At 51.1% G+C, this 15,542-nt stretch overlaps 2 protein-coding genes across 2 annotated transcripts; both read right to left on the bottom strand.

Annotated features, from left to right (window-relative positions):
* Positions 1–1,260: 1,260 nt before the first annotated feature.
* LOC119243944 (uncharacterized) lies at positions 1,261–11,477 on the bottom strand. Its single transcript, XM_037509758.2, is given in 7 exon segments — positions 1,261–5,751; positions 5,754–6,374; positions 6,377–6,551; positions 6,553–7,002; positions 7,288–7,362; positions 7,459–8,259; positions 11,466–11,477. Coding segments are annotated over 7 exon segments (4,503 nt in total). The 3' UTR covers positions 1,261–3,382.
* LOC119243945 (uncharacterized) lies at positions 10,336–15,290 on the bottom strand (the record flags this gene model as incomplete). Its single annotated transcript, XM_037509759.2, is given in 2 exon segments — positions 10,336–14,362; positions 14,364–15,290. Coding segments are annotated over 2 exon segments (3,630 nt in total), but the record flags the coding sequence as incomplete, so codon positions are not given.
* Positions 15,291–15,542: the final 252 nt, after the last annotated feature.

The following is a 15,542-nucleotide window of genomic DNA, read 5'->3' on the forward strand; positions in this document are numbered from 1 at the left end:
GGCAGCTTTTATCTTGATGTTGATTTTGCTCTTTTCCTTCCGGGCTTGTTTGGTTGTTTCTGACTCTTTTCTGTGGGTCCCCCCTGGAAGATGCTTTAGACTTGTGGCAGGCTTTGGGGCTTTGCTCTGGGCCAATCCCATTTGGATGGACTTTTACCCACGAGGGGACGGGTAACTTTGGGTGCTTCATTTAGAAACTAGACTCTTTGCCTTACCTGTATTGTTTCCTAATTTTATTAAAGATCCTTCCCATTAAAGTCTCATATGTTTTGTGTTGATGTGGTGGATGGCAGAACCCATTTAGAATAGGCAGGTTTGCGGGGTTTGGGCTGACCCTCTCCCTGTCCTATAACAATAGGATGCTGATTTTCTGGATTGCGGTGATCATTTCACTATGTCCATATGGTAAATCATGAAGCTGTATACTCTCAATATATAAAATATAAAAATTTCTAATATACTTCAATAAAGCTGGTAAAAATAGAAAATAAAATGAGGTCATAAGTGATGAGCTTTCTTTACTGGAAGAAGTCGAAAGTTGTGAAGAGCATAATTAATTAAAGGACTTTGTAACATGCTCTTGACCTACATTTTAAATTGCAGAGTTAGTAAACCAGGACTGGAAATCTCTAAAGAATGAGTGAAAGAGACAAAAGCTTGGTTTATAAATAGAACAGGGGTAATGAAAAATTAATTTGGGAGTTCAAAAAAATCTGTTATAGTGGCTGATAAGAAGTCCTCTATTTTCTACATGCCCTTGCATTTATCTTTGTGTCCTGGGCTGTTGTGCCCACGTCGACCAGTGCAGCCCCCAAGGACACAGACAACCGATGCAAGGGCACAAAGGAGTTTAATACGGGCTCGAGACCGGGCCCTCGACACGCACCGATGCAACGGCAGAGGTCGAGAGCCCCGAACAGAGGAAGCTGGGACATCTTATAGGGTCGCGAGTGGCGGGAACTTTGAAAGAAGTTGGCAATTATTCATTGGCTACTACAAAGGCACTTTGGGCGCGCGCGGTTACAGTTTCAAACTGATTGGACGGTTAGAGATGCTGTCCCATTTATGGACAGGACTGCCCTCATTGGTGGCTGGGGTGGTCTGCTTTTTCGTCACCAAGTGGAGTGAGGGTTGTGACTGCTGAAACTATCTCCGGAATGCGGCAGGACAAGGACTAACATATCAAGGTGGAGGATATACAAAATGGCGAAACCTCAGCTAAGCTTGGTTCCACATTTCCCCATTTTTTTTTTTTTTTTTTTTTGAAAAAAAAAACGGCTAGTCAGTTAAGAAAATAACACAGCTACCAAGCCTTTTATCAGTTAGTCAGTCTCAGAATTATGGTTACGTTTAGTCACATTATGTGTCATTTTGTTGTTCATTCACAGGGTTATAGGTCCAGCAAAAGTTCTCAGCCACAAATGACAATTACTCTGCTTAAACAAGAGATGTTTCTTTAGTTGTTTTTATCCCTGAAGCCTTCCTAAACTCCTTAGAGGTCCTCTTTTGTACTGTTCCTGAAACTTGCTTAATCACCCTAACTCGCCCTATGTCTCATTCCTCCCTTTTTGGGAATGGAGCCCCTAACTGCAGTCAGGGAAAAGGGGCGTCGTTCTGATCAGTAACTGCTTCCTGCTGAAAGTGGGCGATGAGGGGAAACAGTCAGGGCTCCACTCCTATGTATTGGGAGGGGTCCTGTTTTAGGGGTTGTTGGGGAGAGTTATATTGGCGTAAGGGGGCATATTGGGAGCGCAGCACCATTAACTGGACCGTGTTTACCCGTTGTTTAATAAAGGCCACGAGTCGATTAATGACACAGGGCCCGATAGACAGAATTAAGAAGAGGGTAACGACTGGGCCCAGAAGAGGCAAGAGATAGGGCAGCCATCCTCCTAAGCCTTCCCAAAGAAATGCATTGTTGTCTTCTAGCTTTTTTCTCCGGTGTTCTAGTTCCTCTTGTAATTGCTTAATTTTATTTCTAACTATTCCTGACTTGTTAGCATAGAAGCAACATTCTTCCCGCAGGTAGAGACAGATGCCTCCTTCCTTTGCTGTGAGAAGATCTAGCCCGCGGCGGTTTTGCAGGACCACCGCGGCCAAAGAGTCTAACTGAGACTGTAACTCTAAGGTTGTATCTGCTAGCCGCCCAATGTCCCCCACCAGCTGAGCTGAAATTTTTTGGTAAAGGTTAACAGAGGTCCCAATTCCAGCAACTCCGGTCCCCACTCCGGCTGCCACCCCCAGGCCGAGCAGTAGTGGGGTAATTATGGCCCGCTTATGTCCGGCAGGCACAGACTGGATGAGCTGTATGGGAAGGCTTTGGTTGCCTGGGACCACTCCCACATCGGGCATGAGATATGTTAAAATGCACAAGCCCGACCAGTTAGCAGGGAGTACGGGGTAGGCTGTGGTGCCACAGAAGAAAATAGTGCCCAGTGCCGGCGGGCACATAGAGGCAGAGCCATTAAAACTGGGCGCCTTAGTTGCACTGACTACTGAACTGCAGAGTACCTTATTTACTTGACCCACTCTTAAGGTCCCATTGTGACTAAGGCATGGCATCTGAGCAACTGTTGGGGAGAGCTTGACATTATTGATGGGCAAGGTCTGGTTACACGTATGGGTTGGGCCCTTTAGGTTCGTCCAATTAATCCAGTTGTACACAGCAGGGATCGCTGTGTAACGGGGGGGTCCTTCTCTTAGACATAACCAGCAATCGCTGGCCAGGGTTGGGTTGGTCTTGTTTAAAAATTGTAGGGCTGAGTCTAACATGGCCTGTACTGTCTTTTCCAATTTAAGGGAACCCACCGGGCCTGGGATGTGTATCGGCTTGAACCACCGATCCTGTGTTTGGGCAACTTGTTCAAAAACCCTCTGAACTTCCTGCTTTCGTGCGTGGTCTTGCACACCCCCACCATCTGTCATCCCCCAGTGGGTTTGCAGAGTCCAACAAAAGGGTTTTCCTGCTTTGACAGGGCATACATATCCCGCGTTATTTCCTAAGGATATACCAGTCCAGAAAGTTCGATTGGACTCTGTGCACTGATAAACAGTAGACCTTTCATAGCACTGTGAATGAACAAAGGTATAGGCTGAAAAACTCCCCCCCTCTTTACAGTGATTGCAACTTTCATTTTTAGGCGGCATTTGATTTAAACGCTTCCAACAGACCACCCTCCCCACTGTACCTGGACATCCATGGGTGGTGCCCTTAATCAGGGTCGCCACAAACAAAGGAACTCCCTTAAGGCTGCAAGCACGCTTACTAACATAGCACTTGCTCTGAATATGACCGAATATGCCTTCGGTGATGCACCGTCGGCAGGGATCCCAGTCAGCCCCGACAAGGAGAAAACAAAGGAAGGACAGTAGGTAGCCAACATTACAGTTTGGTGTCATTTTTCATGGCGTGGGCAGTGGTCTGGGAGCGATGGGTTGTAGCCGGGAGCGCCTGAAGAGTCAGCTTGAGTGGATTGGTGGGATGCTTCCGGGCTCGCCACTGCAGCTGGGAGTCGTCAGTTGGTGCCGTCTTGACGTGTGAGTGATGAACCCAGGCCGCGATGCCGTCCACTTTGAGTGCGGTGGGTGTGGTCAGGAGGACGATGTAGGGACCCTTCCACCGGGGCTGGAGGCCACGACCGTCGGTCTTGTGTCGGCGGACAAGGACAAGATCTCCAGGCTGAAATTTGTGGGCTGTCTGAGAAGGTCCTCCCCCTTCATAGAGCGCTCTGAGGCGGGGCCAGACCTCCTGGTGAGCCTGCTGTACAGCCCACACAGAAAGAAAAAGTTCACAATCAGAAGGCAAATCACAAGCTAACTGCGCACCGTGCGGTGTGGTTGGGGGGGCGGTTCCATAGATAATCTCGAACGGAGACAGACCCAGACGATAAGGGGAATTGCGAGCCCGGAAGAGGGCATAGGGAAGGAGAGTCACCCAGTCCCCGCCAGACTCTAAAGTTAATTTAGTTAAAGTTTCTTTTAAAGTTCTGTTCATTCTCTCCACCTGCCCTGAACTCTGGGGCCGATAGGCACAATGGAGCTTCCACTCTGCTCCCAGGGCAGAAGCCACAGATTTCGATACCTGAGAGACAAAGGCTGGTCCATTGTCTGACCCAATGGTCACTGGAAACCCAAATCTAGGAAAAATGTTTTCCAACAGGATTTTGGCTACCACTCGAGCTGACTCACCTCTTGTCGGGAACGCCTCCGGCCATCCGGAAAACGTGTCCACCAGGACCAGCAGGTATCGATAGCCAAATTTACCTGGTCTTACCTCGGTGAAGTCTATTTCCCAATGGACCCCCGGGCGCGTTCCTCGCGGCCTCATTCCTGGTTCACCGGTTGTCTTGGTGGCGTTTACCATGGCACACGACTGGCAGGATGCCACTACTTGTCGCACGGTACAGGTTGCGTCCCGGACATGGAGGTTCCATTGCCTGATTAGAGTTAGAATTTTTCTCTCTCCCAAATGCGTGGCTCGGTGCAAGCGCTGAATGAGATCAGTGGCCAAGTGTGCTGGCAAGATGGCCTTAGTTTCTTGGGTGTACCACCAGTGTCCCAAAGAAAAAGCACCCGGTAGAGACTGTATGTAGTCAAAGTCCATAGCACTATACTCTGGGTCTTCCGGCAGCTGCGGGTCCCCTGGGTCTGGGAGTTTTACTGTCAGGGCATCTACCGGCATTAGGGCAGCTTGGCGTGCTGCCTCATCCGCCCGCTTATTACCTTGAGTTGGAGTCGAGGAGTCCTTTTGATGACCTGGATGATGTACTATAGCCAGCTTACGTGGTAGCCACAGCGCTGCCAGGAGATCCATAATTTTTTGAGCGTTTTTAATGCCTTTGCCGTCGGAGGTTAAGAGCCCGCGCTCTCGATATATGGCCCCGTGTACGTGGGCCGTGGCAAATGCATATCTGCTGTCAGTATACACAGTTAAATTTTTCCCTCGAGCCAAGGTGAGAGCTTTGGTTAGGGCAATTAGTTCAGCCTTTTGAGCGGACGTCCCGGATGGCAAAGGCTCAGCCCATATGACTTCCTGCATGGACACCACTGCCGCCCCTGCCGCTCTTCGGCCCTCGTGGATAAAACTGCTCCCATCCGTAAACCAAACCAGTCCGTCCGGCAGAGGGTTATCTCGCAGATCAGGGCGTAACCCTTGGACCTGGGCCAAGATATCAACACAGTCTAGATGGGCCTCCAGGTCAGGGGCAGGTAGGAGGGAGGCGGGGTTTAGCCCCGTGGGTGGCGAAAAATTGACCCTCTCTGGGTTGAGCAATAGGCTTTGGTAATGCGTGATTCGGGCATTACTCATCCACCTCTCTGGCGGCTGCCTGAGGACTCCTTCCACCGCATGGGGGGTGGTTATGGAAGTAACTTGTCCCAGAGACAGTTTTTGGGAGTCCTTGAAAAGGAGGGCAGCCGCTGCCACCATGCGTAAGCACGGTGGCCAGCCGGACGCCACCGGGTCTAACTTTTTAGACAGATAAGCCACAGGACGCCTCCAGGGGCCCAAGGACTGAGTGAGCACCCCTTTAGCTATGCCCTTTGCCTCATCTACGAACAAATGGAAAGGCTTTGTAATGTCCGGAAGACCCAGGGCTGGTGCAGACAGTAAAGCCCTCTTTAAGGACTCAAAAGACTGCTGCATCTGGGGAGTCCACTGAAAAGTTACTTTTTCCCGGGTAGCCTCATACAAGGGTTGGGCCAGGTCTGCGAATCCAGGTATCCATAGCCGGCAAAACCCAGCAGATCCAGGAACTCACGTACCTCCCTTTTGGTGGTGGGTGTCGGCAACTGTAAGACAGTAGCTTTTCTGGCTTCCGTCAGCCACCTATAACCGTTTTTGAGGCGGTAGCCCAGATAGATTACCTCGGGCAGGCAAATTTGTGCCTTTTTTGCGGAGACGCGGTATCCCATCTGGCCCAGTTCCGTCAGTAATTCGGCTGTTCCTGTTCGGCAGGCATGCTCACTTTCCGCTGCAAGTAACAGATCATCAACATACTGGAGCAAAGTTAGTTCGGGAAATCGGCTGCGGAATTTTCTTAAATCCTCATGAAGGGCCTCGTCAAAAAGGGTGGGAGAGTTTTTAAACCCTTGAGGCAACCTTGTCCAAGTTAATTGTCCACTGATGCCCCGTTCCGCATCCTGCCATTCAAAGGCAAACATTTCCTGGCTTTGGGGTGCTAGTGGTAGACTAAAGAAGGCATCTTTTAAGTCCAATACTGTGTACCACACATGAGTAGGTGGCAAGGCACTCAGCAAGGTATAAGGGTTTGGGACTGTGGGGTGGATATCTATGACCCGTTTATTTACTTCTCTGAGGTCCTGTACCGGCCTGAAGTCTTGCGAGTGTGGTTTTCGCACCGGTAACAAAGGGTGTTCCATGACGAATGGCATGTTTTAAGGATACCACTGTCCAATAGCCTCCGAATATGAGGCGTTATTCCTGTCTTGGCTTCTGCAGGCATAGGGTACTGTTTTACCCGAATGGGTTCAGCCCCAGGCTTTAGCTGGACTATAATGGGTGGTCTGTGGGACGCCAGGCCAACGCCCCCGGTTTTCTGCCCAAACATTCGAGAAAGATTCCATCCACCACCCAGAAAGGGGTGGGTGATCTGGCGCCACCAAAAGGCGGTACTCATCTTGAAGGGAAATCGTGAGGACGTGTAGGGGAGAGCCCTTAAAGTCCTTGATTTCGACACCTTCCTGTCCAAATGAGATTTGCGCTCCTACCTTGGTTAAAAGGTCTCTTCCAATTAATGGGTACGGGCATTCAGGAATTACAACGAAGGTGTGCGAGACCTGACCTTTTCCCAGGTCTACAGATCTTTTCGTGGTCCAGGGATACTGCTTGCATCCCGTAGCCCCTTGCACCCACGAAGTTTTACCGGAAAGTTTACCCAAGGGTTCCGTGAGGACTGAATGCTGTGCCCCCGTGTCCACAAGGAAATTAACGGGTCTCCCCTCCACTTTTAAGGTTAGCCGGGGCTCGGGGAGGGTCGAGCCCTGACGGTCCTAGTCACTGTCATCTCTTGTGCCCCCGAGCACCAGGACAGGAGTGTCAGAAACGGCGGGGTTGTTTGAGGTTATTCCCCGTTTCTTTGGGCAATGTTTGGCCCAGTGTCCTTTTTGAGTGCAGTATGCACATTGATCACGCTGTAGGGTCCTGCCTGTCCCTGTGGAGCTGGGGCGGCGGGAGGGGTGTAGCTTACCCAGGTCGTCCTTTTGAGTGACGGCGAACAGGATTCTGGCCATATCCCGAGTGTGGCGTGCGTTTTCAGCCGCCCTTACCTTCCGTTCTTCCTGGCGGATGCGGTCTTCTCTTTGCTCAGGAGTTTCACGGCGATTGTACACCTTTTCTGCCACCTCCATAAGATCTCGAATAGATTTTTCTCCCAGCCTATCTATTCTTTGTAGTTTTTGTTTAATGTCAGGAGCCGCCTGGTTAACAAAGGCCATTACCACCGCGGCCCTGTTCTCCGTTGCCTCCGGATCCATAGGAGTATATTGCCGAAAAGCTTCCATGAGGCGTTCTAGAAAAGCCGCGGGGGTCTCCTCCCTTCCCTGCTGCACATCCCCTACCTTGGCCAAATTGGTGGGCTTGCGGGCTGCTGCACGCAACCCTGCCATTAGAGTCTGGCGGTACACCCGGAGTCTCTCCTTACCTTCAGCCTGGTTAAAATCCCAGTCAGGTCGGGTCAAGGGAAACACTAAATCTATGCGGGCCGCGTTTGTGGTGGGTGTGCCATCTTCTCCAGGGACTAATTTCCTGGCGGCCGTCAGTATACGATCTCGCTCCTCAGTGGTGAAGAGGACCTGCAAGAGCTGTTGGCAATCATCCCAGGTGGGCTGATGAGTAAATAGAACAGTGTCTAGGAGATTAACAAGGTCTTTAGGGTTGTCAGAGAAACGTGCATTTTGTGCTCTCCAGTTGTAGAGGTCACTGGTCGCAAACGGCCAGTAGTGCATGGGCTGGTTGCCCTGCTCATTAGGCAATCCTGCCACACGCAGGGGCAGGACGGTGGAATCCGGGGAATTCGCCTTCACTGAGCGGGTGCCTGCCGCCGGACCCTGCCCACGAGCCCCGCCCGCCTCTGGGGGAGGGTGGTCAGCCGACCGCAGGAGTTGGGGAGGGTTACTACAAGGGTTATGATAGGGTGGTGGAAATAGAAGTTCCTCCGGGGTAGAGTCTTGGAAAACCGCAGGTGCCGACGGGGTGTTGGGGTGGGACCCAAGCAGTTTAGCCGGCAGTACGGGTTGTGCCTGTAACGACAAAAATGGCTTTAACCAAGCAGGGGGGTTCTGGACTAGATCTTGCCAGACTAAGATATACGGGAGTTGGTCAGGATGTCCGAATTTTCTTTCACTGGTGATGATTTCCTTTACGCGACGGACAATCTGTAAATCAAAAGTTCCCTCCGGGGGCCAACCAACTCCGAACTTCGGCCACTCTGAGGAACAAAAGGTGATTAGAGGGGATTTTTTTATTTTTACACTGAGGTCCGACCCTCTGGACCTGACATCTTTAAAATGCTGTAAAACAACGGATAGAGGGGTAGATGGTGATTGACCCATGATGACAAATGCTAGAAGTACAGTGGCTGTCGTCACAAGAAACAGGCCAAAGACTGATATTTCAAAAGGCCCCCAAAAGGGTATCTGCTTCCCCGCAAAGGGTGTGGCCTTCCTAACATGTGGTCCGGGGACGTCTCCCGCGGTCCACGCCGGCGGCTTTCAAGTGCGTCCACTTAAGCCTGACCCGGCTATTGAACAGATTTTCAGGTTTGCAAACAATTACAGCTTTTACAGGTACAAAGTACAAAAGATACAGGTACTAAGTACAAAACAGCTTCTACAGGTACAAAGTACAAAAGATACAGGTACTAAGTACAAAACAGCTTCTACAGGTACAAAGTACAAAAGATACAGGTACTAAGTACAACTACAGGTCTGCAGACTTGAAGCTTACCTGGGCGAGTGTTGGAACTCACCTGCGCGCTTTAGAACTCCTTTCGGTTGCTCGGCAGTTGGGGTCTGCACTCGTCGATCCCGGACGAGCCCCCAAAATGTTGTGCCCACGTCGACCAGTGCAGCCCCCAAGGACACAGACAACCGATGCAAGGGCACAAAGGAGTTTAATACGGGCTCGAGACCGGGCCCTCGACACGCACCGATGCAACGGCAGAGGTCGAGAGCCCCGAACAGAGGAAGCTGGGACATCTTATAGGGTCGCGAGTGGCGGGAACTTTGAAAGAAGTTGGCAATTATTCATTGGCTACTACAAAGGCACTTTGGGCGCGCGCGGTTACAGTTTCAAACTGATTGGACGGTTAGAGATGCTGTCCCATTTATGGACAGGACTGCCCTCATTGGTGGCTGGGGTGGTCTGCTTTTTCGTCACCAAGTGGAGTGAGGGTTGTGACTGCTGAAACTATCTCCGGAATGCGGCAGGACAAGGACTAACATATCAAGGTGGAGGATATACAAAATGGCGAAACCTCAGCTAAGCTTGGTTCCACATTTCCCCATTTTTTTTTTTTTTTTTTTGAAAAAAAAACGGCTAGTCAGTTAAGAAAATAACACAGCTACCAAGCCTTTTATCAGTTAGTCAGTCTCAGAATTATGGTTACGTTTAGTCACATTATGTGTCATTTTGTTGTTCATTCACAGGGTTATAGGTCCAGCAAAAGTTCTCAGCCACAAATGACAATTACTCTGCTTAAACAAGAGATGTTTCTTTAGTTGTTTTTATCCCTGAAGCCTTTCTAAACTCCTTAGAGGTCCTCTTTTGTACTGTTCCTGAAACTTGCTTAATCACCCTAACTCGCCCTATGTCTCATTCCTCCCTTTTTGGAATGGAGCCCCTAACTGCAGTCAGGGAAAAGGGGCGTCGTTCTGATCAGTAACTGCTTCCTGCTGAAAGTGGGCGATGAGGGGAAACAGTCAGGGCTCCACTCCTATGTATTGGGAGGGGTCCTGTTTTAGGGGTTGTTGGGGAGAGTTATATTGGCGTAAGGGGGCATATTGGGAGCGCAGCACCATTAACTGGACCGTGTTTACCCGTTGTTTAATAAAGGCCACGAGTCGATTAATGACACAGGGCCCGATAGACAGAATTAAGAAGAGGGTAACGACTGGGCCCAGAAGAGGCAAGAGATAGGGCAGCCATCCTCCTAAGCCTTCCCAAAGAAATGCATTGTTGTCTTCTAGCTTTTTTCTCCGGTGTTCTAGTTCCTCTTGTAATTGCTTAATTTTATTTCTAACTATTCCTGACTTGTTAGCATAGAAGCAACATTCTTCCCGCAGGTAGAGACAGATGCCTCCTTCCTTTGCTGTGAGAAGATCTAGCCCGCGGCAGTTTTGCAGGACCACCGCGGCCAAAGAGTCTAACTGAGACTGTAACTCTAAGGTTGTATCTGCTAGCCGCCCAATGTCCCCCACCAGCTGAGCTGAAATTTTTTGGTAAAGGTTAACAGAGGTCCCAATTCCAGCAACTCCGGTCCCCACTCCGGCTGCCACCCCCAGGCCGAGCAGTAGTGGGGTAATTATGGCCCGCTTATGTCCGGCAGGCACAGACTGGATGAGCTGTATGGGAAGGCTTTGGTTGCCTGGGACCACTCCCACATCGGGCATGAGATATGTTAAAATGCACAAGCCCGACCAGTTAGCAGGGAGTACGGGGTAGGCTGTGGTGCCACAGAAGAAAATAGTGCCCAGTGCCGGCGGGCACATAGAGGCAGAGCCATTAAAACTGGGCGCCTTAGTTGCACTGACTACTGAACTGCAGAGTACCTTATTTACTTGACCCACTCTTAAGGTCCCATTGTGACTAAGGCATGGCATCTGAGCAACTGTTGGGGAGAGCTTGACATTATTGATGGGCAAGGTCTGGTTACACGTATGGGTTGGGCCCTTTAGGTTCGTCCAATTAATCCAGTTGTACACAGCAGGGATCGCTGTGTAACGGGGGGGTCCTTCTCTTAGACATAACCAGCAATCGCTGGCCAGGGTTGGGTTGGTCTTGTTTAAAAATTGTAGGGCTGAGTCTAACATGGCCTGTACTGTCTTTTCCAATTTAAGGGAACCCACCGGGCCTGGGATGTGTATCGGCTTGAACCACCGATCCTGTGTTTGGGCAACTTGTTCAAAAACCCTCTGAACTTCCTGCTTTCGTGCGTGGTCTTGCACACCCCCACCATCTGTCATCCCCCAGTGGGTTTGCAGAGTCCAACAAAAGGGTTTTCCTGCTTTGACAGGGCATACATATCCCGCGTTATTTCCTAAGGATATACCAGTCCAGAAAGTTCGATTGGACTCTGTGCACTGATAAACAGTAGACCTTTCATAGCACTGTGAATGAACAAAGGTATAGGCTGAAAAACTCCCCCCCTCTTTACAGTGATTGCAACTTTCATTTTTAGGCGGCATTTGATTTAAACGCTTCCAACAGACCACCCTCCCCACTGTACCTGGACATCCATGGGTGGTGCCCTTAATCAGGGTCGCCACAAACAAAGGAACTCCCTTAAGGCTGCAAGCACGCTTACTAACATAGCACTTGCTCTGAATATGACCGAATATGCCTTCGGTGATGCACCGTCGGCAGGGATCCCAGTCAGCCCCGACAAGGAGAAAACAAAGGAAGGACAGTAGGTAGCCAACATTACAGTTTGGTGTCATTTTTCACGGCGTGGGCAGTGGTCTGGGAGCGATGGGTTGTAGCCGGGAGCGCCTGAAGAGTCAGCTTGAGTGGATTGGTGGGATGCTTCCGGGCTCGCCACTGCAGCTGGGAGTCGTCAGTTGGTGCCGTCTTGACGTGTGAGTGATGAACCCAGGCCGCGATGCCGTCCACTTTGAGTGCGGTGGGTGTGGTCAGGAGGACGATGTAGGGACCCTTCCACCGGGGCTGGAGGCCACGACCGTCGGTCTTGTGTCGGCGGACAAGGACAAGATCTCCAGGCTGAAATTTGTGGGCTGTCTGAGAAGGTCCTCCCCCTTCATAGAGCGCTCTGAGGCGGGGCCAGACCTCCTGGTGAGCCTGCTGTACAGCCCACACAGAAAGAAAAAGTTCACAATCAGAAGGCAAATCACAAGCTAACTGCGCACCGTGCGGTGTGGTTGGGGGGGCGGTTCCATAGATAATCTCGAACGGAGACAGACCCAGACGATAAGGGGAATTGCGAGCCCGGAAGAGGGCATAGGGAAGGAGAGTCACCCAGTCCCCGCCAGACTCTAAAGTTAATTTAGTTAAAGTTTCTTTTAAAGTTCTGTTCATTCTCTCCACCTGCCCTGAACTCTGGGGCCGATAGGCACAATGGAGCTTCCACTCTGCTCCCAGGGCAGAAGCCACAGATTTCGATACCTGAGAGACAAAGGCTGGTCCATTGTCTGACCCAATGGTCACTGGAAACCCAAATCTAGGAAAAATGTTTTCCAACAGGATTTTGGCTACCACTCGAGCTGACTCACCTCTTGTCGGGAACGCCTCCGGCCATCCGGAAAACGTGTCCACCAGGACCAGCAGGTATCGATAGCCAAATTTACCTGGTCTTACCTCGGTGAAGTCTATTTCCCAATGGACCCCCGGGCGCGTTCCTCGCGGCCTCATTCCTGGTTTACCGGTTGTCTTGGTGGCGTTTACCATGGCACACGACTGGCAGGATGCCACTACTTGTCGCACGGTACAGGTTGCGTCCCGGACATGGAGGTTCCATTGCCTGATTAGAGTTAGAATTTTTCTCTCTCCCAAATGCGTGGCTCGGTGCAAGCGCTGAATGAGATCAGTGGCCAAGTGTGCTGGCAAGATGGCCTTAGTTTCTTGGGTGTACCACCAGTGTCCCAAAGAAAAAGCACCCGGTAGAGACTGTATGTAGTCAAAGTCCATAGCACTATACTCTGGGTCTTCCGGCAGCTGCGGGTCCCCTGGGTCTGGGAGTTTTACTGTCAGGGCATCTACCGGCATTAGGGCAGCTTGGCGTGCTGCCTCATCCGCCCGCTTATTACCTTGAGTTGGAGTCGAGGAGTCCTTTTGATGACCTGGATGATGTACTATAGCCAGCTTACGTGGTAGCCACAGCGCTGCCAGGAGATCCATAATTTCTTGAGCGTTTTTAATGCCTTTGCCGTCGGAGGTTAAGAGCCCGCGCTCTCGATATATGGCCCCGTGTACGTGGGCCGTGGCAAATGCATATCTGCTGTCAGTATACACAGTTAAATTTTTCCCTCGAGCCAAGGTGAGAGCTTTGGTTAGGGCAATTAGTTCAGCCTTTTGAGCGGACGTCCCGGATGGCAAAGGCTCAGCCCATATGACTTCCTGCATGGACACCACTGCCGCCCCTGCTGCTCTTCGGCCCTCGTGGATAAAACTGCTCCCATCCGTAAACCAAACCAGTCCGTCCGGCAGAGGGTTATCTCGCAGATCAGGGCGTAACCCTTGGACCTGGGCCAAGATATCAACACAGTCTAGATGGGCCTCCAGGTCAGGGGCAGGTAGGAGGGAGGCGGGGTTTAGCCCCGTGGGTGGCGAAAAATTGACCCTCTCTGGGTTGAGCAATAGGCTTTGGTAATGCGTGATTCGGGCATTACTCATCCACCTCTCTGGCGGCTGCCTGAGGACTCCTTCCACCGCATGGGGGGTGGTTATGGAAGTAACTTGTCCCAGAGACAGTTTTTGGGAGTCCTTGAAAAGGAGGGCAGCCGCTGCCACCATGCGTAAGCACGGTGGCCAGCCGGACGCCACCGGGTCTAACTTTTTAGACAGATAAGCCACAGGACGCCTCCAGGGGCCCAAGGACTGAGTGAGCACCCCTTTAGCTATGCCCTTTGCCTCATCTACGAACAAATGGAAAGGCTTTGTAATGTCCGGAAGACCCAGGGCTGGTGCAGACAGTAAAGCCCTCTTTAAGGACTCAAAAGACTGCTGCATCTGGGGAGTCCACTGAAAAGTTACTTTTTCCCGGGTAGCCTCATACAAGGGTTGGGCCAGGTCTGCGAATCCAGGTATCCATAGCCGGCAAAACCCAGCAGATCCCAGGAACTCACGTACCTCCCTTTTGGTGGTGGGTGTCGGCAACTGTAAGACAGTAGCTTTTCTGGCTTCCGTCAGCCACCTATAACCGTTTTTGAGGCGGTAGCCCAGATAGATTACCTCGGGCAGGCAAATTTGTGCCTTTTTTGCGGAGACGCGGTATCCCATCTGGCCCAGTTCCGTCAGTAATTCGGCTGTTCCTGTTCGGCAGGCATGCTCACTTTCCGCTGCAAGTAACAGATCATCAACATACTGGAGCAAAGTTAGTTCGGGAAATCGGCTGCGGAATTTTCTTAAATCCTCATGAAGGGCCTCGTCAAAAAGGGTGGGAGAGTTTTTTAAACCCTTGAGGCAACCTTGTCCAAGTTAATTGTCCACTGATGCCCCGTTCCGCATCCTGCCATTCAAAGGCAAACATTTCCTGGCTTTGGGGTGCTAGTGGTAGACTAAAGAAGGCATCTTTTAAGTCCAATACTGTGTACCACACATGAGTAGGTGGCAAGGCACTCAGCAAGGTATAAGGGTTTGGGACTGTGGGGTGGATATCTATGACCCGTTTATTTACTTCTCTGAGGTCCTGTACCGGCCTGAAGTCTTGCGAGTGTGGTTTTCGCACCGGTAACAAAGGGGTGTTCCATGACGAATGGCATGTTTTAAGGATACCACTGTCCAATAGCCTCCGAATATGAGGCGTTATTCCTGTCTTGGCTTCTGCAGGCATAGGGTACTGTTTTACCCGAATGGGTTCAGCCCCAGGCTTTAGCTGGACTATAATGGGTGGTCTGTGGGACGCCAGGCCAACGCCCCCGGTTTCTGCCCAAACATTCGAGAAAGATTCCATCCACCACCCAGAAAGGGGTGGGTGATCTGGCGCCACCAAAAGGCGGTACTCATCTTGAAGGGAAATCGTGAGGACGTGTAGGGGAGAGCCCTTAAAGTCCTTGATTTCGACACCTTCCTGTCCAAATGAGATTTGCGCTCCTACCTTGGTTAAAAGGTCTCTTCCAATTAATGGGTACGGGCATTCAGGAATTACAACGAAGGTGTGCGAGACCTGACCTTTTCCCAGGTCTACAGATCTTTTCGTGGTCCAGGGATACTGCTTGCATCCCGTAGCCCCTTGCACCCACGAAGTTTTACCGGAAAGTTTACCCAAGGGTTCCGTGAGGACTGAATGCTGTGCCCCCGTGTCCACAAGGAAATTAACGGGTCTCCCCTCCACTTTTAAGGTTAGCCGGGGCTCGGGGAGGGTCGAGCCCTGACGGTCCTAGTCACTGTCATCTCTTGTGCCCCCGAGCACCAGGACAGGAGTGTCAGAAACGGCGGGGTTGGTTTGAGTTATTCCCCGTTTCTTTGGGCAATGTTTGGCCCAGTGTCCTTTTTGAGTGCAGTAATGCACATTGATCACGCTGTAGGGTCCTGCCTCCCTGTGGAGCTGGGGCGGCGGGAGGGGTGTAGCTTAACCACAGGCCGTCCTTTTGAGTGACGGCGACAGGATTCTGGCCATATCCCGAGTGTG

Source organism: Talpa occidentalis, unplaced genomic scaffold (assembly GCF_014898055.3).
Source record: "Talpa occidentalis isolate TD23 unplaced genomic scaffold, MPIMG_talOcc4v2.1 talOcc4.1330, whole genome shotgun sequence".
In the NCBI taxonomy this organism is placed as follows: Eukaryota; Metazoa; Chordata; class Mammalia; order Eulipotyphla; family Talpidae; genus Talpa; species Talpa occidentalis.